The following is a 27259-nucleotide window of genomic DNA, read 5'->3' on the forward strand; positions in this document are numbered from 1 at the left end:
TTCCACTTGAAAGCCATGACAACGGTTCTTACATGTGGCTTTTAATGCTGTTTTGGTAATTGAATACTGTTCATCCATGAGTTATCTTATACAGGTGGGGTGTAGAGGAAACACATGTGAAAGTCACTCTCCATTTTTCAATTATGTTTTTTTCATACAATAAACTACAACATAAATATTTTATTTAACAATTAAAGGGATTTACAAATGTCCCATTCACACCATGACGTTCTAAACAGATCATTTTTGGCAACTTTCCTTTTACAAATCACAGAATATCTTATGACATTTTCTGGAAAACTTTCATGTGTTAGAATGGGTTTTGGATCACTAACAATGAATGTAAACGCAGTATAGTAATAGATTTAAACCAACTATTAAAGGGGATCTCCAGGAATTTTAAAAAAATACATAAAAACTGTATCAATGTAACCAACTCCTTAATTACTTTATTCAGCTTGTTTTATCTAGACACCTGCCGCGAATTCCACAGCAATGTTCGTCCATTGAATGATATGTTAAAAGATTCTTCTATGCCCACGAGCGGAAATCAACTGCGATTTTCCGCGCACAGCATGCTCTATTTGGTGTGGGAAATCGTATGGACGGCTTCCATTGCAGTCAATGGAAGCTATCCGATCCACGGCGATTCCACATCACCGATGCGTCATGCCCTGCACGGCACGCCGGCTGAGACACTCGCGGCCGATCCGGACAGAGGAGCAGGTGTCTCTGGCTGGGCCCCAGGTTTGATTCCGGTAGCAGGCATTCGGCCTAATACTTCACTGCTTGTTCCTATCTGCTAACTGGCACTAAACTTCACAGCTTCCCTTTCTTCAGGTCTGGAGCAGCATGCAACTTATCCTTAGCTATTTCAGCATGGGTTTCACATAAACAGGACAGTTGGTGGACATTTTAATTTTACAGGAGTGATTAAAATAAGTATCTGTAGCTATTTGTGAAGAAAGATTACTAGAGGGTTATTTATAATGATACAGTTTCCATTTATTTACTTTATTTCCTGGAGAACCACTTTAACCACTTAGTGGCGGCCCCATAGTGTTTTTACGTCCTGCCATTGCAGGACGTGTATGAAGGGAGATAGCGGTGCTATCTCCCTCCATACAGCGTGGGCGTCAGCTGTTTATTACAGCTGACACCCGCGGGCAATAGCTGCAATCGGCCGTGCGGCCATTAACCCTTTAAATGCCGCTGTCCATTCTGACAGCGACATTTACATCCCCCGACTGATGTTCGGGGATCCCGTATGGCGCCCCCGCGGTGAGATCGGGAAAGCCGTGCAGGTGTCATGGCAGCCGGTGGCCTTCTGAAAGGCCCCGTGGCTGTCTTGACGGACTGCCCATCAAGCCATTCCTGTGGGGTGGCTTGGTAGGCTGCCTGTCAGAATGCAGTATGATGTAATGCTACGGCATTACATCATACTGCAGGAGCGATCAAACCATCGCTGGTTGTGGTCTACCCTGGGGACTAAAAGAAATTGTAAAAATAAAAACAATAAAGTTTTATTAATTATTTAAAAAAAAAAGTAATAAAAGTAAAAAAAACACAAAACTCTTTTTCCATATTTGCAATAAAAGAATCTAAATTATAAAGCAAAAATACATATTTGGTATTGCTGCGTCTGTAAAAGTCCGATCTATCAAAGTAATGCATTATTTACCCTACACGGTGAATGTCATATTAAAAAAAAAAAAAAGAGCGCCAGAAATGCGCTCTTTTGGTCACTCTTTGTCCAAGAAAAAAAATGTAATAAAAAGCGATCAAAAAGTCGTTTGTATTAAAAAATATACCAACAGAAACTACAGGACGTACGGCACAAAATGAGCCCTCAGTCAACTATGTCGACGGAAAAATAAAAAAGTTATTGTGTGCAGAAAATGAAGACAGAAAATAATTTTAAAAAATTAAATATTTTTTTAAAAAATACAAGTAGTACAGCAAAAAACAAAACTACATACATTTGGTATCGTAGTAATCGTACTGACCCATAGAATAAAGTTATCATGTCATTTTTGTGGCAGTTTGTGCACCATAGAAACAAGACGCACCGAAAGATGGCGAAATAATACTTTACTAGACTTGATTTGTTTAGGTAGCAATGCCTCTAACTAGTTTACTGTATAAAGCTAGATAGAACAGAACCTGCCTAATTACAGATATCAATTCATCAACTATAGCTAGAACCATTTGACCCAAGCAACCCACGACTGGTTCCCTTCTCCCCCTGAGATGTTCAGAGAAGAAAAGATAAAGTTCTAGGGCCTCCGGCCTTGATGGTAGACCGGAGATCTTTTCTATTTTTTCTTAGAAAAATAAAAATGATTAGAACCAAGAATAATTATTAACATAGTCAACCGAAACATTATTTAGTAGTTCGGTTTTCCCACACCTCACTAGTGGGGCACCATACATCTCTTGCCCTAGTGGGAACCCAGAACTAGCTTACTGAAAATGTAGACAAGCTTTCTTGCTTGTCTAACCATCTCACACCTGAGAACAGAGTATTAGTAATCTCTGCTTCCTTACTGGCAGTTTTTTAGATCAGAAGGAATTTAATGACTCATTAGACTTACTTCTCTACCTGAAAACAGACGTGCTGTGGTTATAAAACATTAACCCTTTTGTCTGGACTAATCTAGTCTAAAATCTCTTTGTTGACTTTGGGTTACCATAGCATACTCTGTAAGAAGCAAGCCTATGAAGCAATATCTGGATACAGATAGTGATTGGTCTGGCTACAATAAATAGTACCATTGAAAAATACAACTCGTCCCGCAAAAAACATCCCTTAATAGAGCGACGTCGATGGATAAATAAAGGAGTTACGTTTTTTTTTTTAAAAGGGGGGAGGAAAAAAACGAAAATGGAAAAAAGCAAAACAGCTCTGTCACTAAGGGGTTAATGTGCATACCACTGGTGTAACTATAGAGGATGCTGGGGATGCAGTTGTACCCGGGCCCAGGACCCTTAAGGGGCCCATAAGGCCTCTCTAATCCATATAGGGAGCCCAGTACTATGAATAAAGTATTATAGTTGGGGGCCCTGGTACAGGTTTTGAATTGGGACTCAGGAGCTTCAAGTTACGCCTCTGTGCTAAGGGGTTGAGAGAGGTTGGGGGGCCCCCAAGATAAACTTTTGCACCCGGGCCCATGAGCCTTTAGCTACACCCCTGGACTGCACACCCTACACTTATCACTTTGGGCGTGTTCATTTATTGTGGTTTCTCACCATCGCTCTGGCTTCTTCTCGTATTGAGGGAACAGCAAGGATGCTATAGAGGGCTCCATTCACGTAAGGACGAATCTATAAAGTATAAACAAGAAGCCTGTTCTGGAGATTATATTACATAAAAGCAAGATGATCTAATCACTGTAAATGTATCTCTAAAAGGTCCATCTAGACGGGACAAGTGTCGGGCAAATGATGCCCGACACTCGCCCCTCACATACTAGCTCCGGTACACCTGCACGGGAGCTAGTATAGCTGGCTCACAGCGGGGCGGCAGGAGGAGATTTCTCTCCTTGCGCTCCCCCGCCCCTCCTCATCGCCTTAACATAGTGGCCGTTCAGTATTGAACAGCTGCTGTTTATAGTCAGCGATCAGCAATCTGCTCTTCGTCCACTGTTTATGCATCATAAACAATGGACGATGAGCTGAATGATCATCGTTCAGTGCAAATTGCAGCCATTCATTATTAAACGGTTACTATGTTAAGGCGATGGAGAGGGGCAGGGGAGCGCAAGGAGAGAAATCTCCTCCTGCCGCCCCGCTGTGAGCCAGCTATACTAGCTCCCGTGCAGGTGCACCGGAGCTAGTATGTGAGGGGCGAGTGTCGGGCATCATTTGCCCGACACTCGTCTCGTCTAAATGGGCCTTAAGTCTACTGGACTAGATGTTGTGTTGTCTGTCCATAAGTTTTATTGTTCATAAAACCTTTATTGATCACCGAGAAACACATTTCAGAAATATATGAGTGAGCACACACAAACAAATCTGACAAAGATGAATCATTTCATATTTATTTCCACCTTCTCTGTATAATTCCATTGAAAGAAACTGAAATTATTTAGCGTAGAAAAATAACAAAAACAAAAATAATGTGGTTACATAAGTGAACACCCACTTATATTTGGGCATGTAGTTGTGTTCAGAACTAGCCAATCACATTTAAACTCATGTTAAATAGTAGTCAGTACACAACTGTAATTATTTTAGGTGATTCTGGTTGACCCCATAAAAGGTCAGCTATTCTAGTAGGATTTTACTGACATTCTCTTACTTGCATTTTTCAGCAAAAGCCGTAAAGAGCTTACAGTACATCAAAGGGATCTGATTGCTAGAAGGTATCAGTCAGGAGAAGGGGACCAAAACGTTTCCAAGGCATTACATGTACCACGGAAGACAGAGAAGACAGTCATCAAGAAGTAGATTAAATTTGGCACAAATGACATTACCAAAAAATGAACGTCCCTCAAAAATTGATGAAAAGACCAGAAGAAAAGTGGTCTGGGAGGCTTCCAAGAGGCCCACAGCAACACTACAGGAGCTGCAAGAAATTCTGGCAAGTTCTGGTTGTGTAGCGCATGTGTCAACATAAAGTCTGCCAAAAGTACATGGTGGAACATGTTATGGTCTGATGAGATCAAGGTGAGACTTTTTGACCATAATTCCAAAAGATATGTTTGGTTCAAAGTCACCACTGTGCATCACCAAAATAACACCCTACCCGCAGTGAGGATGGTGGAGGCAACATTATGCTTTGGAATTGTTTTTCTGCTGCTGGAACTGGGGCTTCAGTCAAGGTGGAGGGAGTTATGAACAGTTCCAAATATCGGTCCATTTTGGCACAAAACCTTCAGGCTTCTGCTAAAAAGCTGAAGATGAATTTAACCTCACACACGAAATACTCTCACAATCTGACAGATTTGGAGCATTTTTGCAAGGAAGAGTGGGCAAACACTGCCAAGTCAAGATGTGCCATGCTGACAGACACCTACCGAAAAAGACTGAATGCCGTCATAAAGTCATCAAGTGCATCAACAAAGTATTAGCTTTAGGATGTGCATACTTATGCAACCACATTATTTAATGTTTTTTTTCCCCTTAACGATGTCAGTTTGTTTTTCAATAGTATTGTACAGATAACGGGTCACATGGAAGGGGAAATAAATCTGAAATGATTTATCTTTATCTGATTTTAACATGACAAAAACATGGCATATTAACAGGGCTGTGTAGACTTTGTATATCCACTCTACACCCACTTGCTGTAGACTGTACAGAAATCAATACCGTACACTTTAGAAAAGTCTTGGTCCCTTCTATTTGACATGATAAGAAAACCAATATAGCTGCTCACACTTAGCACTAAACATATGTGTTAAATAAAATAAGGTAAATTATCCACAGGGCAAACATTTGTCTGCACATCTGACAGTCCAAGCTAGTAAAAAAAACAACTGCTATTCCCAATTTTAGTGGTGGTACAAACGCCTTGTCCAATCTTCTTCAAAGACTCTGATTTATTTACATATTCTTACAAACAATGGGTCAGATTTACTAAATTATGGCAGAAAACTGTTTTACATGCTTTGCAGCACATCTATGATGTGTTTTAGATGCTTTATTCACAGAGTCCAAAAGATCTGCATGGAGAGACGCACGACCTAAATACGACTTTAATACAAATACAATGATGTGTTACAGAATACAAGAGGACTTTGTGCTGACAATACCCACCAATATGATTATCAATAGTACAATACTAACATTTGGTATGACATAACACACCTCTCCTGTTATGGATCAGTATAAGCTGTATATATAGAAGCCTACTTTTATAAATAATTGTTCAAATATATGTCCAAAATGCTTATTTCCTAAACCTTTTTCATATTTAGAAAAAAAAGTAAAAACATGGCAACAAAAAAAACCCATACCACTAGGATGAGCATAAATTGTAAACGATACAAACCTCATGATTCTCATGGCCCAGCAAGTCAGAAAGCACTTTGAGGACAAGGCCAGCGCTTTTGCCGCACATTTTCTTTCCTGTGTAAGACAAATGGCAAGAAGAACCTTTTATCTAAATCCTTTTCATCACGGATACATATTGCTAACAAAAAAACCACAAAAATCACATGACCAGGGAGAATAAAATCTGCATCACAAAGTTGTGGAAGATACACATTCACACACCTGCATTACGTAAGCAGAGGTTCATGAGCAGAGCTACAGAATACTCTACTGTGTAGTCAGAGAGGTGATCCGTGTCCTCAAGCTCCTGTACCAGCCATAGGATGAGGCCATCTTTTATCATGGCCGACTGCATTGGGCGTCTGCAACAGAAATAAGTAGATCTACTGATTATAAAAAGTGATCAAAAGTGACAACACAGTTTGTGAACTCGGCTATTTTACTGTAATATTTTAAGTACATATTTCCTATATTTTCAAAATATAACACGTAGGTCTAATCCCAATGCTTTGGAGCAAGATCAATAGGAATTGTGGAAACTCATCAGATATGCAATTAACTCCAAATCTGATAACTCTGTGCCCATTGGTGCATTAATATCAGTATTATGCCTCCTAAGCACCCTGCATTCAGTGGAACAGTGGGGAATAGTTAGACTCTATTCACTCCATATTTTTGTATCCTGATAAGTTTTTTTTCTTTCATTCATCCCAGATTAAAAAGGCATCTTTATAACAGAATGCTTATGGCAATAGAAAAAAGCCTGATATGATTAGTGGTTTTCTTTTATATCATGCGGACAGCCAGGGGCAAGTGTGTCAATTACCTGGGAAAGAGCTGATAACAGGACGTACTACGAGAAAAAAAAAGCACAAGACAGCTAAGGGAATATGATGCACTAGGCAATGTTCTGCTGTGAAACTGTGTGTACATGATGATGCATCCTGGCACACTGCAAAAACTGCTCAGGAATGGTTTGAGGAACATGGCAAAAAGTTACGGGTGTTGACACACAATCAAGAACAGGGAACATCAGGAACATAAACTGGGTGGCATGTAAGTTGTCAGGCAATGCTGTTTCTCAACTGACAACAACAGTGATGTAGGATAGTGGAAGGAGCGTAAAATGGGTGGGCCAGTGGACCTCTACTAGTCTGTCATGACATGTCTCTTACAGAGATGCAACAGAGTCGCTTATGAAAAGTACAAGAAGGTAATTCATTGGTGTAATGTCTATCATTGTAAGAACAGTGGAGGATCACCTGGGCTATTTAAAGGTAAGGCATCACCTATAATTTTTTGACTATTTAAAACCAGATAAGGAAACATATTCCATTCTTGTAATTTGATTTGATTTTCAGACTATAGTTTTTTTATTTCAATCTATGTTCTGTGCATGACTACGGCGGTGGCCATCGTGCCTGAGCTAAAGTTAAGGCCCATTTACATGGGACGAATGTCAGGCAAACAATGCCCAACACTCATCCCTGCACATACTCGGTCCCATGCTGCTGTAGAGGAGCGAGTGTCCCTGGCTCGCTGACAGAGCGGCCAGCAGGGGGCCAGGGCGGCTGGATGGGGGGGTGAGAGCAAGGAGTGAAATCTCCTTCAGCCGTCCTGCCCCCTGCTGGTCGCTCTGTGAGCGAGCTAGTGATACTAGCTCCTGTGCAGTAGCACAGGAGCGAGAACACACAGTGACGAGTGTCGGGCATCGTTTGCCCGACATCTGTCCCGTGTAAATGGGCCTTTAACAACAGTTAAAGATATGCTTTACAGCCTCATGGGTCATAGACACAATGGACAAGTGGGGACTAATTGATTTCTATGGGAGAGTCTAGCGGGCATGCTCTGTGGCATGTGCAGATATCATTGTGCAGGGAGGAGGGGAAGAAGTAAGCTGTGCCCACTACCTGATGATAAAGACATGACTACTAATGCCCCCTGCACATGGGCGGAAATTCCGCAGCAGGATTTCCTGCAGAATTTCCACCAGTGGCCCCTGCCATAGGATTGCATTAGAAAATGCAATTCTAGGCAGACGGCCGTGATTTGTCCGCGCAAAATCACTCCCCGGCCGCCGGCTCCGCGCATGCGCCGGCTGGCCAGCAGCCGGCACATCAGGGAGCCGGAGCCGCGGGAGAGGCGAGTGCCGCGCTCGTCCCTGCAGGGGCTTGGGTCTGGTCCCGCTGTGAGAACTCTCGCAGGAGATCCAACCCGGCCGTCTGCAGGCGGCCTAATACTCAATTTTCTTCTCGAAACAGAAAGGGTCAGACAATTATTAGGCTTGGTGGTCAGTGTTAAAAGAGCACAATTTTAGGATTCTTAAAATAAAAATTGTAATAATCAGAAAATTTAAAAAAACAAAAAACAAAAACACTAAAAAAATCTTTATAATACGTTTTGCATATCGTGCTAGTTTACTGGGCTTTAATCCTCAGGGTCGTAAAACACACTCGCTTTGAGGATTAAAGCCCTGCGTGCTGACGAAGGCAGTCGACAACCTGGATTTGTCATAGGGGGCCTGGAAATCCAAGCCCCAGTCACGTGATCGCCGCTATCTACTGGATAATGGCAATTGCATTAAAGTAAATAGAAAAAAAAAACTTAAAGTTTCAGCTCCCCACACGGATCTAGACGTGGCGGTCCTTAATCACGTGATCACCGTTATCCAATGGATAACAGTGATCACGTAAAAGTAAAAAAAAGTTGAAGTTTCGCCTCCCGTCACGGATCCGATCCATGTGGGGAGGTAAAATTACTTACCTAAGGCCTTTTGCAATGTTCCCCAATGGGATCTTTATCCGTGGACCTTTCTCCAACTTTGGCGCATGCGCCCCGTCACCAAAACGGCGGACGCAAGCACAGAAGCTGGGGAGGGCCTGTGAAATCTCCTCGCTCCTGGCTGCTAATGGTAGCCGAGGGCCTGGAGCAGTCACCGGTCACATGATCGCCGTTATCCAATGGTTAATGGCAATCACATAAAAGTTAAAAAATAGTTGAAGTTTAATGTTCCTTTCGGTTTGAGCCTATGCACATACGCACATAAGATTAGGGCCACAATTGGTATGTTTATGAACAAAGGACAAACAGGGGAATCCATTTTGGGGTGAAAGTCTTCATTCATATGTGTGCTGTACAAAAAAAAACTGCTTTTAAAATGACAAAATTGCCCCCCCAAAAAATCATAATTTTTTCCTTCTGCTTTGCTTAGATTCATTCAAAAACTATGGGGTCAAAATACGCAGTACACCCTTAGATTATTTTGTTAAGGAGTCTAGTTTTCAAAATGGGGTCATTTGTGGGGGTTCTCTGTTTTAGTCACTCGAGGGCTCTACAAGTGGGCAATGGGGCCAAAATGCCTTCAAGCAAAATATCTATTCTGAAAGCCACCAGCTGCTCCTTTCACTTTGGGTCCCATTGTGCATACGGACATAAGATTAGGGCCAAAATGTGTATGTTTCTGAACACAGGACAAACAGGGGTATCCATTTTGGGGTGTAAATCTTCATTTAAATGTGCACTATAGAAAAAAATAGGTCTTTAAAATGACATATTTGCAAAAGTATGGCATTTTTTTCTCTCCTCTAAATTGCATTAACTCCTGAAAAAACAAACTGTGGGGTAGGGTGAATATATTAATTTTTAAAATGGGGTCATTTGTGGGGATATCTATCATTCTGACACCTATGAGCCTTTTCAATCTTGGCTTGGTGCAGGAAAACAAAAAGTGTTCCTCAAAATGTTGATAATCAATGTTACATTTGTACATCTCCTAAATGGTTAAAAATAAAAACTAAAGTTTATCAAATGTGCGACCAGAATAAAGTAAACAGATGGAAATATATATCTTTTCAAAAATTTGTATCGTATGTTTGCACATATTTGAGATTACAGAGTTGAAAATGTGAAAAAAATGACAATTTTTTCCAACATTTTCCCAATTTTGGCACTTTAAAAAAAATGTACACAAATTCAAGCGGTCTATTTTTACCACCTAAATGAAGTACAATATGTGGCGAAAAAACTATATCAGAATTACTTGGATATGCAAAACCTTTACGGAGTTATTCTATGTTAAAGTGACATGTCAGATTTCCAAAATTTGGCTCCATCACTAAGGTGCAAACAGGCTTCGTCACTAAGGGGTTAAGATAAAAAGACATCAACTGTTTGAGACAGACAGTCAAGCATATTTGAAATAAGCTGTGCATGCAAAGAATCCTTTGAGTATTGCACAGCGTTACGCACTATTGACCCAGTAAGGGTTAAGTTTCATTCTGCAACCCATTTATTACTATCTACACAGTACCGCCCGATAAGGTAAATATGATAAGGCATACAATAAAGTGAAAAAATATTGTTACTTGACTTGTATGTAATAAACCTAATAGGTTACAAATAGCAACAGGTTAAACAAGCTCTTGTGAAGATCATATTTCGGTTAGTAAAGTATTGTACAATTGCAGCATAAAAAAACTGTGAATTAAATTATGATAAGCAATGAATAGAAATGGAAAAAGAAAGGAGAACCATGAACAATTACTGCTCAGATAAACATATCAATTGCAACCCTAAAGAAATGTCCAGTTGTCCAAATCAAATAGTACTCGTATTTGGAGAACTCTACCGATGTCCTGAAAATAAACTGGCAGCCTCTTCGCCAATCCAGTCAGACAAGTGTAAGCTCTAGTGTTCAGGCAATGGCATTTCTCAGATGTAGTGTGATCTCTATGTATCAATTCAGAAGCTATCGATTAGAATTAGCAAAACATAATGCAGTGTACCGCAAACACCATAAAGCGTATGACTAAGGTTTACAAACAGGCTGCATTCACACGGCCATGTGCCATCCCATGTGCAGGAGAGGGGACACTGCAGGGCCTAGTCCAATCCATAAATGTGACTAAAATAGGACATTGTGTGATTTTTGTTTTTGTTTTTTTTATACGACCCCATGGTCTGCGAAAAACATTGATGGTCTGAATAGCCCCATTCACTATAATAGGTTCAAGTTCTGTCTGACATTGCTCCGTTACAAACTTGAACAAAACTCGTATCTAAAACTCACCCTTGTGAATGAGCCCTTAGGAGGTAAAACATCGCATATCAGTTAAAATCATATGGAGTGCTTGTCATGAAGGAAGCCAAAATTCGGTGAAAATGTCAGTGCGTGAACACCAGAGCTTGCGTTTAACGGATTAGATTGAAGTAGAATGTGCTGACTTTCCTTTTACACTTCAAGATACTAGCAGAATGCACCAAATACTACTAATATATCTACTGGGGTGTCAGAATTCTCGCTACTCAAAGGAGCAATTTTTCTTAGAATTTTAATCTTACCTGAGACTCAGTTTTTGAAGACAACCTAATACATTCTCCCTGGTAACAGAATCTTTATCCTCTCCTTTCAGAGTTTCTTCTAATGAGCGCAGCAAGTGAGGATTCTGGCTAAGATAAACCCGGCCTGAGATACAGAAAACAGAGTAAAACCTTCATGCATTTGGGTCTTTGGTGCTGCTCTTCAAGTGCTGCTTTTTACATAATAAGTAGAATTATATCACAAGTATACAACGTAAGATCTTGAATATACTCTATTGCACTACCAATGTCACCATTGGCTTCTATGTTTTGTGCTACCTACCTCCAACTCTCTTATAGTATATCTGCACTACTAATCAAGCATATGCTTGAAGAAGGCTTGTGTGGAAAGCCGAAACGTGTTGCATTATAATAAATATTCTACTTGGATTCTCTGGAAATCCTCTTCTTGCACTTGCCTGTGGCTCTATCACATGCTCTCTGGGATTCGGGGTGCCAGCAGGAAGGCACCCCAGTGAAGTAAGTCTACAATTTTCATTTTATTTTTTTCAATACATTACACCGGAGCACTGGGATTTTTCATTTACTACCCATTCATTTCTGTCTTCCGGTATGCATATGCCTGGAGTTACCACATGACACTCTCCCAAAGGGATGTCGCATATAGACCGGTGAACCTCACACAGAATCTCCAGTTGATGACAATCTTTGTAGTGGTCATTTGATATACCGTGTGTTCTGTCCATCTGGATCTTTGACGTACCGATGCCCCTCAGGGGAAAACAGTGATGTCGGGGTGAGTCTAATCCAATTGAGATTTTGTCTTATAATCACCTCTCCCCTTAGAGCGCTTCCTTCTGATTATTGTTTATCCATCAGCAACTAGGATTTGTGCTACCTAGCCCCTCTTTTTTCGTATGTCTGCACTACTGATCTCAGCTATCTTTCTTATTCCTTGCTTTGTGCTACCTATCCCCCTCTTTTGGTACATATATCTGCGTCTTCGTATTTGCAAGCTGAGTGTCGAACCATTTTGTTAGCATTTTCTATATCAGTTTTGAATTCTTTCCCTCTGCCTATAACCTGTTTAGCACAAACTCTTTTCCTCTTCCTCTTTGTCACCTGGTTCCACTTCCCCAATAATCAATGCTGTCTTTTGACCATGGTCTTCTCTGCTGCTTTTTAAGTGATAAGCAGAATTATACCAGAAGTGACCAGAGGATAACATAACTTACATAACAACTCTATTACGCATCGTAAACAAGCTCCTTCTTCATACTCTAAAAATACTCAAATATCACAGTGTTAGGCTAGCAGTCACTATTGCTTGCTTAGCTCTGAAACTCCTTCACTACTCCCACTCCCTGCACCTAGCAGTGGACTGTTTATTTCCCCATCCCTTTTACTATCTCATTGGGGACTTCTCACACGGGACAGAATTGTCCGCAGGATGCAGTGCAAATGCGGATTTTGTTGCATTTTTAAGGCCTCATGTCCACGGGCAAAAGAAGAATTAAAATCCGCAGCAGATTTTAACTCTTCTCCTGCCCGCGGATCTGCATCCCATAGGGATGCATTGACCACCTGCGGGTAGATAAATACCCGCGGATGGTCAATAAAAGTGATTTTTTTAAAAATGGAGCATGAAAACATCTGGACCATGCTCCATTTTCGTGCGGAATTTACTCACCCGCTCCGGTTCTTCCCTTCGCCGCGGCTCCTTCTTCTCTCCGTCGCGGCCAGATCTTTTTTCTTCGGGACGGCGCATCTGCCGGGCCGAAGAAAGATCCAGCCGCAACGCAGAGAAGATCCGGCCGCGACGCAGAGAAGATGACGCCGCGGCGAAGAGAAGATCCGAAGCGGGCGAGAGGTGAGTTAATTCTTATTTTTATGCCTCATGTCCGCGGGGCAGGAGGGACCCGCTACGGATTCTCTGTGGAGAATCCGTAGCGGGCCTGATTTTCCCCGTGGACATGAGGCCTAACTGCAGAACGTCTTGCTGAATTTTTCACATTTTTTTACGCAGACTTTAATTGCGGCATTATATTTCTAGTATGTTTGCAATCCGCACCAACAATTCCGCAAGATGTCCTTAATTCCACAGTAGAAAGCTTTTCCACTGCAAAGTTTAATCTTTCGGTTTTGAAGTAACATTGAATTTAACAGGTATGGAATTCAAGCCCCATAGGTAAAATATTGAGATGCTGAAATGTCAGCACAAACTAATGCTGTCTCATGTGAAAGGTCCCTTGGAGTTTCACTGCTGAATTCTCCCTAAATCTCTAAGCCTACATTTTTAAACACACCCAGCCACCGCACACACTATCCTATCTATACCTGCTATCCCTCTGTTTGCTTCTGCTCACTAACCAAGCTCTGTAAATCCTTTTAATCCCTCACACAGTTCTATCTTATCTCTGCCCCAACAGACCCTCCCTTTGATGCACTATGTCTGCAATAAACCTCCTGATATTCATGAACTCCTCATTTCCTGTACGTTTTTCTTCCTGGGTATAACAGAAACATGGCTGACTCCCTTTGACACAGCCTACCCTGCAGTACACCCCTATGGTGGCTCACAATTCACCCACAATCCTCACCCTGGTAACAACCATGATAGAAGTATTGGTCTTCTCCTTTCAAATAACTGAACCTTTGCTCCCAATATGCCTCCAGCAGTCCTCAATCTGCCCTCTTTGGAACTTCCAAGTGGCCATCATCTACTGACCACCAGGCCTTGCCACCGACTTCCTCAGCAACTTTGCCACCAGGCTTCCACACTTCCTGTCTACTGACATACCCACCATTATCATTAGCAACTTTAACATCCCTATTGACATTAACCATTCAGTGACCTCCAAATTGCTATAGTTGACTGCCTCCTTTAGCCTCTAGCAATGGTTCTCCACCCCCACTCACAAAGACAAACACATGTTGGACCTCATCTTCACTTGTCTGTGCTCCATATCTAATCTCTCTAACTCACCTCTAACTATTGGACCACAATTTACTTACCTTCCCCTCCCTTTTCTCCTAAACTAGTCCCCCTATCCTTGAACTCTTCACAGTATAGACTAACTAAATTAAAAAATAGAACTTTATTGATCCTGATTAAAAACAATTAGGGGCTGACATACATATATTGAAAGACACAGATTGATAGGGACCCTAGGTATGTTACTAGCACCTGCTAGAATTGCAAGATTGTGTAGGTGTGGGTACCCTAACAGACACATGCAGCACACAAAAGTAAAACAAACTCAGAAGGCGAAGAATAAGGTGTGACAGATGTAAGTGCACGGTCAGCTATATTGCCACTGAGAAGGGTTTAGAAGAAACTGAAGAGATGCATCCAGTGGGCACCCAAGTACTATAAGTGAGCAGATAGTATCATTGCTCTCAAATGGCCTAGGAGCACAGATGACTTAGTACAAAGTAGATAAGATGGTGCATGCGTTAGGTGCTATAGGTAATATTTGTTCTTAGAATCCCAAGATTGCCACCAGGTACTATAATTCAATGAGCACTCAGTGGGAAAAGAATAACAGAGAATGCTGGGAACACTGAGCACAGTCAGTTGATACCCTTGGGTGTATCCCCAAAAAGAGTGTGTCCCAGCGATCCTGTGAGTTCACTCCCTAGAGTTTATACTTTATTGAAGGTAGATACAAAAAGTTTTTAGTTTGGGTCTGGTTTATCAAATATGTGAATAAGGTAATTCATAAGTTCAAGATGAATGAATTCATAAGTTTAACGCTTTTGCCTGCCAATTAAGGTAGCTCATCGGGAACCAATTTGACAGGATATTTGCTGTGGTGAAAATCCCTAAGGGGAGTAAAAGTCAAAGGGATATCTAAATTACGGAGCTGAACCAACCGGATGTCAACGAACAGATTTAGGACAAATACGTTAGAATTTAATTTCTATTAATTTAAACAAAAAGAGAAAATTGTGATTCTGATATTATTTAATCTATCCCAGCCCAGCTGTTACTGTGGCTCTCGATTTCACGTATACAGTATATACATCTACATGCCGATTCATATCTTGTCTTCCAACTCACCATCAGCTAATGATGCAAAAGCATTAATGAGGCGAGCAGTGTACTGTCTGACTACTTCATTCTTGGAGTGAAGCAGCTGGAGAACACTTCTCTATTAAGGAAAAAAATCAAGATAAGAAGTTAAGATACATATAAAAACTCAGTCTATATGGCAAAAAACACAACTCGTATTTCTCTGATTTCCATAAAAGCATATAAAATTGTATAAGATTTACAGTGAGCTGTGAGTCCTTTTGCACTTGGCACCATGTGGTATCTGCCACATGTACACAATAATGGATGCATTTTGAAAGACACGTACAGACACTAACTAACTAAATATTTCTCAATTCATCCTGAATATTTAAAGTGACTCTCCAGTCCTGGAAAAACAAAGATGCCAGCGTGCTTCTTTGAATACCTGATGCACACTGTATATTAGTCTACGACACTACATGCTGGTTCGATTGGCCAGTGCTGCCCATGTGACCAGTCAGAGTAGCATATTATCTTAGACTATCAATGAATGCTACGCATAATGCACATCAGGTTGTCAGAGAAGTGCTGCGGCTATCTTTGTTTGTCCAAGACCCGATGGTTGCCATAAACTTAACACTGCACAGAAGTGAACACAATGAAAGGGATTTTCCATTCTATCCATGTAAAAAAATGGCACTTAGGTCAATACGTGTAAAAGCTTAAACTGTAATACATTATATAACCCATCTTATTTTGTGGCACCAGTGCCATGATCCTCTTTTTCAAGCAGTTTAGGACCAGTCACAGTAAATATACAGCGCCTGGTACTGGGCTTAAAGCCTAGCCGATAGTAAAATTACCACAGCGCTTTAAGCCTCCTGTGTCTGCAATCAATCAGAGGCAGGACGGGTTATCAGCTTTTAGTGACAGCTGATAACCCGGAGGAGAAGGCAGGAGGGTTTTATAACCCTTCCTGCCTTTTCTTTTCCCGAGTACACAGTGCTCAATGAGCATTGTATACTAGAAAGTGAAAGTGGAAGGGTTTCTTCCACTGCGGGAGTCGTGGGGGGGGTTAGGGGGCTACATGTTCATACTAGACTCTGACCAGCTCTGCCAGTGACTAATGTCACTACAGGGGATGTTTTCCCCTGTAACTGGGGCTCCTGTGGATGCCCCAGCTACAGTGGAAAAGTGTCAAATAAAAAAAAAACAAAAAACATGGGAATATCCCCCAGAGGTCTTGGGTCATGTGGTCATGGGAGACATAAATAGTAAAAAAAAAAAAAAAAAAAAAAAACATAATTACATACACAAGTAAAACAAAATTACAGAATAAAAAAACAATATATACATAAGAAAGAAAATAACCCAAAACTGACACCAACCAAAACCGTTGCGGTATGCGCCCTGTACACCAAAACCACTCTTATTATTATATCAAAACATCCGAAACAAATAGAGGAACCCACTCCAATACTTTATTTTAGTGTAAATATACAAATTTAAAAAAAAAACAACTAGAAATGTTAAAAAGAAACTATTTTTTTTAGCTTCTTACCCCCAATGAAACAAAAAAAATGGGGGAAAAGAAGGCAGTGAAAAATATATTTAAAAAAATAGCCCTATATGTCACGGGAAAAAAAAACAGCAAAAATAATTTAGATAGCTAAAAGGAAAAAAATAGGGCAATAAAACCACCACATGGGAAAAATTCCTACAAAGTGTCTGGTTCTTACAGCCTGGTCCTTAAGGGGTTAATGGGTAGCACAAAGACTTGTTCTATTAGACATGTGGCTACAGCAGCAATATGTTGGCTGCCGCAATGCCTTGTCATTCACATTGGTATACCTTCAAGGTATGTCACTGGTAAGGTCCCATACACTTTTATAGCGGCCACAATACAACTTTGTGCACAAGGCATTAGGCTGGAAATACAATAAAAATGTTGAACACCAATATTCAGGAGCTACAGTATATACAAAGTATCTTGTTGTTAGGACCGGAAAATGATCACCTGTTCATTCTGGTAGCAGTCCAATAGATCATTTGTGATATATGCCTGAAGAACCGTGTCTCTCTGCTCTCCGGGCTGCGAATGAGTAAAGCGCTGAAAATAAAAGGAGCAAAAATAGACTTTATGCTAAAGCTTCACTTTTACACAACTTACCTCTTTCCATTTTAAATATTGAAAAAACATGATTGCCAAGATTTAATCATCTTACACAGGATCTAGAATTCAGACAACTCCTTTAACAACCTAGCTTGAATTACAGGTAATAAAGGTAATATGTTCTCATGCGAAATTTGACTGTGGATGCACAAAGTTAATAAAAAAGGGTCAGATTTAAATGTTGCCTCTAAAGGTCCCCATACACAATAAAGGGAAAAGTTGAGTAGTTCCACTGGTTTTGGAAGGACCAGTTGACTATCAGATCTGTATGAGGGTCTCTTGATTCTCTCTAAGGGCTCAGTCAGACGGGTGTTTTTTCGCGCGATTTGCGCATGCGTCCGGCGATTTTATAAAACCATTGCTTTGCAATGGTATCGGACACATGAGCACTGTTTATGCGCTCGTCCGATAAATTATAGAACAGAAATCGCAGATCGCATCTATCTGCGATCTGCGATTCCTGTTCTCTTCTCTATATGCGCTCAATGGGGCCGGAAGCAGCAGCGCCGACCCCATTGAGAGCATATACTAGACAAATCATTCTTCTCTGCCACAGCTGTAACAGCTGTGGCAGAGAAGAATGATGTTTGCCCATTGAATTCAATGGAGCCGGCAATACAGCCGACTCCATTGAAAGCAATGGGCTGCCGGCGATTGCACGATGAATTTTCGGGAAGGGCTTAAAAATATAAGCCCTTCCCGGAAATTCATCCAGAAATGTGTAAAAACAAAATAAAAATATATACTCACCTGGTCCCGGCAGACGGAGTTCAGCGTGGCCGGCCGGCAGTTCTCCTGAACTGCTCTGAGTAGTATTCAGCAGCTGCGGATTTAAAATCTCCACCTGCTGAATGAGCTGCCTCTGATTGGTCACAGCCTCACCAATCAGAGGCAGCTCTCACTTACCCATTCATGAATTCATGAATGGGTGAGTGAGTGCTGCCTCTGATTGGCTCAGCGCAGGGACCAATCAGGGGCAACTCTCAGATGAATGACAGCTGAGAGCTGCCCCTGATTGGTCCCTGTGCTGAGCCAATCAGGGGCAGCACTCACTCACCCATTCATGAATGGGTAAGTGAGAGCTGCCTCTGATTGGTGAGGCTGTGACCAAATCAGAGGCAGCTCATTCAGCAGGCGAGGATTTTAAATCCCTGGCTGCTGAATACTACTCAGAGCAGTTCAGGAGAACTGCCGGCCGGCCGCGCTGAACTCCGTCTGCCGGGACCAGGTGAGTATATATATTTTTTGTTTTTACACATTTCTGGATGAATTTCCGGGAAGGGCTTATGTTTTTAAGCCCTTCCCGAAAATTCATCGTGAGATCGCCCGCAGCCCATTGCTTTCAATGGAGCCGGCTGTATTACCGGCTCCATTGAATTCAATGCGCTGGACAGATCCGGCCCATTTTATTTAAACGCGGCTAGGAGCAGTTTTTTCGGGTGATTTTTCGGCCCCGGTCACGCGATTTGCGAATGCGCATCCGTCATGCGATCTGCAAATCGCGGGAAAAAACGCCCGTGTGACTAAGGCCTCACAAATGATGACAGGAAAAAGAAGTCTCAGGCACACTAAAATTCAATGCCTGATCCTTTTGTTTTCTCAGGAGATAAGCCGCTACCAGAGGTGTCTGGCACCAGCTTACCTCCTTCTGGCCTTTGAAAACACATGAATGCTTGGCTGAATTGAGACTATCACCGTGGCAGTAAAGTCCTTTATCTATGAAAAGGATTATTACCAAAAAGACCACTAAACTTAAAATATAACTTTTATTAATACAAATTAAAAATGGCGTGTCCACAAAGAATATTAAAATATAAATTGAGGTAATCCGTCCGATAATCTTAAATGATAGACTCCTTAATTATTCTCTACTATTTTTTGCTGATTTATATATCTAAATGTATTAATGTTCTAGCACTATTGTACCTATAAGCCACAACTGAAAGGCAAACTGCTGGCAATCTCTGATTTCATATACCGCAGTTGTATTTTAAGTGCTCAGACTACTAGTAAAGTAGATTCTCGGCTAGATCATTAACCCCTTAACGACCAGCCCATAGTGTTTTTACGTCCTCCCGAAGTGGGCTTTATTCTCTGAGGACGTAAAAACATGTGTCCTGCAGAGAATAAAGCCCCTCGGGCTGTGGACGTGACAGCTCCATGCTGTCGGTGTCCGCAGGTAGCTGACAGCATGGAGCTGTCATCCTGGGCTGTTCGGACCCACCCCCTGGCATTGCGATCGGCGCTATCCAATCGATAGCGCCGATCGCAAAAAGTAAATAAAACTGCAATAAAAGTTAAAGATTCAGCTGCTCCGATGGATCGGATCCATCGGAGCAGCTGAAATTACTCACCGAGGTCCGCGGCACGGCTCCCCGCTGTCCCGATGCTTCGGGCCCCGTAGCCGTCCTTCTGCACATGCGCGCCAGGCAGCATTACGTCAGCCGCATGCGCAGAAGGCCCGGCGGCGCGGGAGACTTAAAATCTCCTGGCTCCCGGCTCCTGTAGGTAGCCGGGAGGCAGGAGATGTCAGCGGGGACTGCGGTGAGCGGTCCCCGCTACCGCGATCGTCGTTTTCCAATGGATAACGGCGATCGCGGAAAAGTGAAAAATATTCACCTCAGGTCCGCCGATGTCCTCCGGCCAGTGTCGGGACCCCCCGCTGGCTTCTGCGATGTGCCGATGTGGCGCGCATGCGCAGAAGCCGGCGAGCCCGGCAAATTCAAAATCTCCCTGCATCCGGCTGTCACAGATAGCAGAGTGCAGGGAGATATGACTGGGGACCGCTGTATGCGGTTTCCAGTCATATGATCACAGTTATCCATCAGATAACGGTGATCATATAAAGTTAAAAAGTAAAAAAAAAAAAAAAATTGTTAAAAGTAAAAAAAAAGTTTAAAAAGTTAAAGTTTCATCTCCCCTTACGGATCGTATCCGTAAGGGGGGATGAAATTACGTACCCAAGGTCCTGGATTTTGTCCCTGATGGGATCTTCATCCGCGGACCTTACCCCAGCTTCTGCGCATGCGCCCGTCAGTATGATGGCGGACGCATGCGCAAAAGTGAAAGATTGCCCAAGAAATTTAAAATCTCCCTGCTGCTGGCTACCAAATGTAGCCAAGAGCCTGGAGATGTCACGGGGAGCCGCGGTATGTGGTTACTGGTCACGTGATCGCCGTTATCCAATGCATAATGGCGATCACGTAAAAGTTCTTTAAAAAGTGGCAGTTTCATCTCCCCTCACCGATGCGATCGGTGGGGGGAGATGAAACATCTTCGCGGAGGCTTCCGCATTTGAATCCAGATGCGATTATCCTCCATGGATCCTGCCAGCTACTGGGTATGTGCCCGCCGGCAAAATGCCGGACACATTCGCAGAAGCCGGGGAGCCCAGGAAATTTTAAATCTCCTTGCTCCCAGCGACCAACGGTCGCTGAGTGCTTGGAGCAGTGACCGGCGGCCTCGTTGAGCGGTCCCCGATCACGTGATAAAGTAGCGAACTAACATTAGGCCAATCACGCATGACCGGAGAGGAATTACAGGTTTTGCATGCGCTTGATCAGCGGTAATCCACGGATCAATCGCATGCATTGGATTACACAATTCCCCCCAATTAGTGGGTCAGAATTACGTAATCCACTCGCAGAAACAGAACACAGCATGCTATATTTTACCGCGAATATCTGCGACGTAGAGCCCATTGTGCTCTATGACCGCAGATATACCCGCAGCCAATGTGCAAACACATTGTGAACGGGCTGCGGGTACCCGGGTCATCTCTAAGCGACGGCACGGGAAATATGAACAAAAAAACACTGGTGTGAGTAGGCTGTTATGCGCAGTACATTTCGCGGCCGTACGCAGGGTCACAGCCAGGCTCACAGCTGGAATCCGTTGCGGGCCTCCGCAAGCAGATTCCGCCTACGGCTACGTGAGCGCGGCGTTATTCAGACCGCTACCTGTAATCCGTAATTTACAAGAAGCCCCGGGAACGCTCGCCTTCCTGCAGTTCCAGGAGCAGCTTGTTGAGCGCCTTCTCTGTGAGACCGCCACACCGCAGCAAAATTACAAAGCCTCACAGAGCGCCACTTTTTACACCCCATACCCGCCGCTGAGGTTACAAAATACCCCCCAAAATACATGAGAGGAGGGGGGGATACCCGGTTTTCTTGTCCCATGTGCCTATCCCAAGCAGCCTCCGTAATTACCCCTGTCTTCGGACATAAAACGCAGTTTATATTACTACCTATATCTAATATTTAGGGAATGCCAAAAAAATGGGGATGGCGGGGGGGGATTATTTTTAGGAAGCCAATTTTTTTTCTGTATAAGTGGGCAATGGGACCTGGAATTTATTCAGTTCTGCCCTGAAATCCAGCGGGCATTCCCTCCATTATGGGCCTAGCCATGTGTCCTGTAAGTAGATTAGGGCCACAATGGGTATGTTTCTGAACACGGGACAAATGGGGGTATCCATTTTGGGGTGAAAGTCTTCATTCCTATGTACACCGGACAAAAAAAAATGTTTTTAAATTGACAAAATTGCCAAACAAATGAAAATCGTAATTTTTTCCTTTTGCTTTGCTTAGATTCATTCAAATACTTTGGGGTCAAAATATGCAGTACACCCCTAGATGAATTTGTTAAGGGGTCTAGTTTTCAAAATGGGGTCATTTGTGGGGGTTCTCTATCGTTTTGGCCGCTCAATGGCTCTACAAGTGGGCAATGGGGACTGGAATTTATTCCGTTGTACCCTGAAATCCAATGGGTGCTCCTTCCATTATAGACCTAGCTATGTTTCCTTTAAGTAGATTAGGGCCACAATGGGTATGTTTCTGAACACGGGACAAACGGGGGTATCCATTTTGGGGTGAACGTCTTCATTCCTATGTAAACTGTCCAAAAAAACTGTTTTTAAATTGACACAATTGCCAAAAAAATGAAAATCATAATTTTTTCCTTCTGCTTGGCTTAGATTCATTCAAAAACTGTGAAGTCAAAAAAGTCATCATACCCCTAGATAAATTCGTTAGGGGGTCTACTTTTCAAAATGGGGTCACTTGTGGGGGTTCTCCATCGTTTTGGTCACTCAATGGCTCTACAAGTGGGCAACGGGGACTAAATCTCCTTCAAGCAAAATTTCTGTTCCGAAAGCCACCGGTTGCTCCTTTCATTTTGGGCCCCATTGTGCAACCAGACATACGATTAGGGCCACAATGGGTATGTTTCTGAGCACGGGAGAAACAGGGGTATCCATTTTGGGGTGCAAGTCTTCATTCATATATGTGCTGTACAAAAAAACTGCTTTTAAAATGACAGAATTACCAAAAAAATGAAAATCGTAATTTTTTTCCTTCGGCTTGGCTTAGATTCATTCAAAAACTGTGAAGTCAAAAAAGTCATCGTACCCCTAGATATATTCGTTAAGGGGTCTACTTTTCAAAATGGGGTCACTTGTGGGCGTTCTCCATCGTTTTAGTCACTCAATGGCTCTACAAGTGTGCAATAGGGCCTAAATCTCCTTCAAGCAAAATTTCTGTTCCGAAAGCCACCGGTTGCTCCTTTCATTTTGGGCCCCATTGTGCATCCAGACGTAAGATTAGGGCCACAATGGGTATGTTTCTGAGCACGGGACAAACAGGGGTATCCATTCTGGGGTGCAAATCCTAATTTTCATGTGTACTATAGAAAAAAGTCCTGTCTTTAAAATGACATATTTGCAAAAATATGAAATCTTAGTTTTTCTCTTCTAAATTACATTGACTCCTGAAAAAAAAATGTGGGGTTAAAATACTCATGACACCCCTCAGTGAATACGTTAAAGGGTGTAGTTTTTAAAATGGGGTCACTTGTGGGGGTATCTATCATTTTGACTCCTATGAGCCTTTCCAATCTTGGATTGGTGTAGGAAAACAAAGTGTTCCTCAAAATGCTGAAAAGTAATGTTACATTTGTACGTCTCCTAAATGGTTAAAAAAAAAACGAAAGTTTTTCCAATGTGCGCCCAAAATAAAGTAAACGGGTGGAAATATAAATCTTAGCAAAAATTTCTATATTATGTTTGCACATATTTGAGATATTGCAGTTGGAAATGTGAAAAAAATGACGATTTTTTCAAAATTTCCCCAATTTTGGCGCTTTTTATAAATAAACACAAATTCTATCGGTCTTTTTTTCCCCACCTAAATGAAGTACAACATGTGGCGAAAAAACAATGTCAGAATCGCTTGGATATGCAAAACCTTTCTGGTGTTTTTCCATGCTAAAGTGACACGTGTCAGATTTGCAAAATTTGGCCTGGTCATTAAGGCGCAAACAGGCTTGGTCACTAAGGGGTTAATATGCGTCAGTAATTATCATTCTTCCTTTATCAGGGAGAAGATAAAAGAATGATTCATCCTTAATTGTTAGAGGTCACATAAACAAAGTGATGGCGACTATTATGTTAGAGGGAGTAGTAGATCAATTTCAATGTGATCAGAATGATTTTAGTTTTTATACTCTGATCACTGATAGACAAGATTTCCACCTTATTCTTAGTCCACTTCAACAATGCTCACTTCTCTTTTGTTGAAGTTCAGATCTCTTGATGATCAGAGATTAAGGTTGTTCATCATACGCATATTACTAAATATTTAATTTATAATGCCGACCCTACTTGGTTTATCAGCATGATTAGAGCAAGTGGCCAGTAGTTTATGTGCTTATAACATTAGCATGATCTGCAGCCCGATGATACTTTATTCAGATAGACCTCTGTCCTGAATAGCCTGTTGTTAAATGATAGCTTATTATAACAAGCCACTATGTAGTAAGGGGTTAAACTTAGTTTGTCAAAGTTCCCCTTTTCCCCATCAACGCATTTCAACAACCCATTTTTCAAAAAGGTTGTATCATCAGGATGGTATATTTATAGAGGCCCGTTCGGCTGCTTGATAGCAAATGGACAGAGATGGTAGGAATACTCTAGGTATGGGCTTAAGTATCTGTTTCCCACTATGTGTGGGAGTGTACACCAAGCAGCCACCCCCCTCATTATCAAGAGGCAGTGTGAGTGGGTGTTTTATCGGTGTCCTGCACGGGTGTTATTGGCTCCTCCATTTGGTAGTCAGCTACCTGCATGGTGAGAGGAGGATGCATCTATATGCACTCCTTACTCAGTAAGTAACGGCCATTTTCTGTGATTGTTTTTAATTCTCTATATTTCCCCTTCTGTGATGTATTTATATTAGTGTAGGGACCCACTACAACGCAAGGAACCGTGAAGTGGTTAGTGGGCTCATGTATCTTGGCCAACATCCAACCAATGCCTTGCATTTATTATCTATCATTCACATGCAGTGTGGCATTAAGACTCCAGGGGGAGCCCAGGGTGGCAGTACTAATGTGGTTCACTGAAGGAAATGCAGGGCAACCCACCGAATTATCATGGCGTCATTAATAGGTTGCTGGTCTGCATGGTGAACTACATATATCAGAATGGTCTGGCACCCTGTATCCACTATGTGTGGGAGTGAACACCAAGCATCCACCCCCCCTCATTATCAAGAGGCAGTGTGAGTGGCTGTCTAATCAGTGTCCTGCACAGGTGTTATTGGCTCCTCCATTTGGTAGTCAGCTACCTGCATGGTGAGAGGAGGATGCATCTATATGCACTCCTCAGTCAGTAAGTAACGGCCATTTTCTGTGATTGTTTTTAATTTTTTATTTCCCCTTCTGTGATGCATCTATCTGAATAAAGTATCATCGGGCTGCAGATCATGCTAATGTTATAAGCACATAAACTACTGGCCACTTGCTCTAATCATGCTGATACACCAAGTAGGGTCGGCATTATAAATTAAATATTTAGTAATATGCGTATGATGAACAACCTTAATCTCTGATCAACAAAAGAGAAGTGAGCATTGTTGAAGTGGACTAAGAATAAGGTGGAAATCTTGTCTATCAGTGATCAGAGTATAAAAACTAAAACCATTCTGATCACGTTGAAATTGATCTACTACTCCCTCTAACATAATAGTCGCCATCACTTTGTTTATGTGACCGCTAACAATTAAGGATGAATCATTATTTTATCTGCTCCCTGATAAAGGAAGAATAATTACTGACGCATATTAATGATGTAGCCGAGAATCTATTATACTAGTAGTCTGAGCACTTAAAATACAACTGCGGTATATGAAATCAGAGATTGCCAGCAGTTTGCCTTTCAGTTGTGGCTTATAGGTCCAATAGTGCTAGAACATTAATACATTTAGATATATACATTATCAAAGAATAGTTGAGAATAATTAAGGAGTCTATCATATCTGACGGATTACCTCAACTTCTATTTTAATATTCTTTGTGGACACGCCATTTTTGATTTGTATTAATAAAAGTTATATTTTAAGTTTAGTGGTCCTTTTGGTGATAATCCTTGGCTGAATTGAGCATTCATTTGTATAGGGGAGTCAAGAAAATTGAAGGTGTATAGGCACCCTTAGGTTTCCTTTAATCACGGTCATAAATTGGGACCAAACCTAAAAGTTTGAGGCATGTTTTATTAGTTATTTTATTCATACTTGCATGCAATTTTTTTAAACCTAATTTACATACTCTTGACACAGGGAAAAGTGGGAAAAATTTTCCTTCACACATGCAGCCGGCTGTTTATACCTTCGTCCCGTCTAATTTTGGGATTGCAGACAGGCATTTAGTAAGAAAATAGCTGTGTTTTTATTAGGGAAATTAAAAGGAATCTGTCACACCTTTATACTATCCTCTATAAGTGCAGCATAAGGTAGTGACAGGTACACTGATTACAATGATATATCTTTCTTTTATGCATCTGTGTCAGAAACGTACATTTTATCAGCAGCGGCACACAGAGCACTACAGGAAGTATTCCTAGTCATTTGTGAGCTGCAGGCTAGCCTCACCAACCTCACCGTTCAAACACTGATTGACAGCTGGCGCTCTATGCACAGTAATAGACAGACAGCTGACAATGAGTGGCTGCAGGGTAGGGCCAATACCTGCAGCTCATCAATATCTAAGACTATTTGCTGTAGTCATCTATGTGTGTGCTGCTACTGACAAAATGTAGGTTTCAGGCAAATTACTTCAGAAATACATACAGACATAAAGCTGTAATCAGTGTGGCTGTCACAATCTCATATTGCCTTAAGAGAGGTCAGCATAAAGCTGCTGACAGATCCCTTTTAAGACCATTTAGCAGTAAGGCACTCTTCAGGTTTCTTTAAAGTGGACCTACCAGTCAAAACGGCCACTAAAGGGATTGTGCAGGATTGGATAGGAAAAGCATGGCTGCTTTCTTCCAAAGACAAGGCTACAACTGTCCATGGCATGTCTCTGGTACTGCAAGCTCAGTTCCATGTGAATGAATAGGGCCGAGTTGAAATATCTCACACACAAGCTGTGGACAGGTGTGACATTGTACTTGGAAGCAAGCAGCCATGTTTTTCTAATTCTTCATAACCCCATCATTATGCATTAAACAAGAAAAACATTTTTTCAAGTATGTGACTATGCGCAGATATGAATACTTGAGATCACAGCTCATACGCTCTTACGTTGGCCACACACTCATGGCCATGGGGTGTAAGCTAGCCGATTCTGGTACATCTCTTACAACAGTTATTGATTGCAGAGTTAGCTAATTCGAAGACCTACTTTGGTTGGTACTTGAACCCACTTACACACAAAACAGGATTACACTTTTTATGCACAAGTCCTATATGGAGGTA

The 27259-nt window shown here is 41.8% G+C and overlaps 1 protein-coding gene across 2 annotated transcripts in view; it reads right to left on the reverse strand.

The window, feature by feature from the left end:
* The window catches only part of ARMC9 (armadillo repeat containing 9), a 137206-nt gene that overhangs the window by 20789 nt on the left and 89158 nt on the right, over window positions 1-27259 (reverse strand). For both annotated transcript variants that reach the window (XM_066602818.1, XM_066602808.1), the window contains 6 exons: window positions 17352-17444; window positions 15380-15470; window positions 11338-11461; window positions 6220-6359; window positions 5996-6072; window positions 3250-3324 (listed from right to left, as the gene is read on the reverse strand). In XM_066602818.1, coding sequence (XP_066458915.1) covers window positions 3250-3324; window positions 5996-6072; window positions 6220-6359; window positions 11338-11461; window positions 15380-15470; window positions 17352-17444 — 600 coding nt within the window. The remainder of the gene's footprint in view (window positions 1-3249; window positions 3325-5995; window positions 6073-6219; window positions 6360-11337; window positions 11462-15379; window positions 15471-17351; window positions 17445-27259) is intronic.

Source organism: Eleutherodactylus coqui, chromosome 1 (genome assembly GCF_035609145.1).
Source record: "Eleutherodactylus coqui strain aEleCoq1 chromosome 1, aEleCoq1.hap1, whole genome shotgun sequence".
Taxonomy (NCBI): Eukaryota; Metazoa; Chordata; class Amphibia; order Anura; family Eleutherodactylidae; genus Eleutherodactylus; species Eleutherodactylus coqui.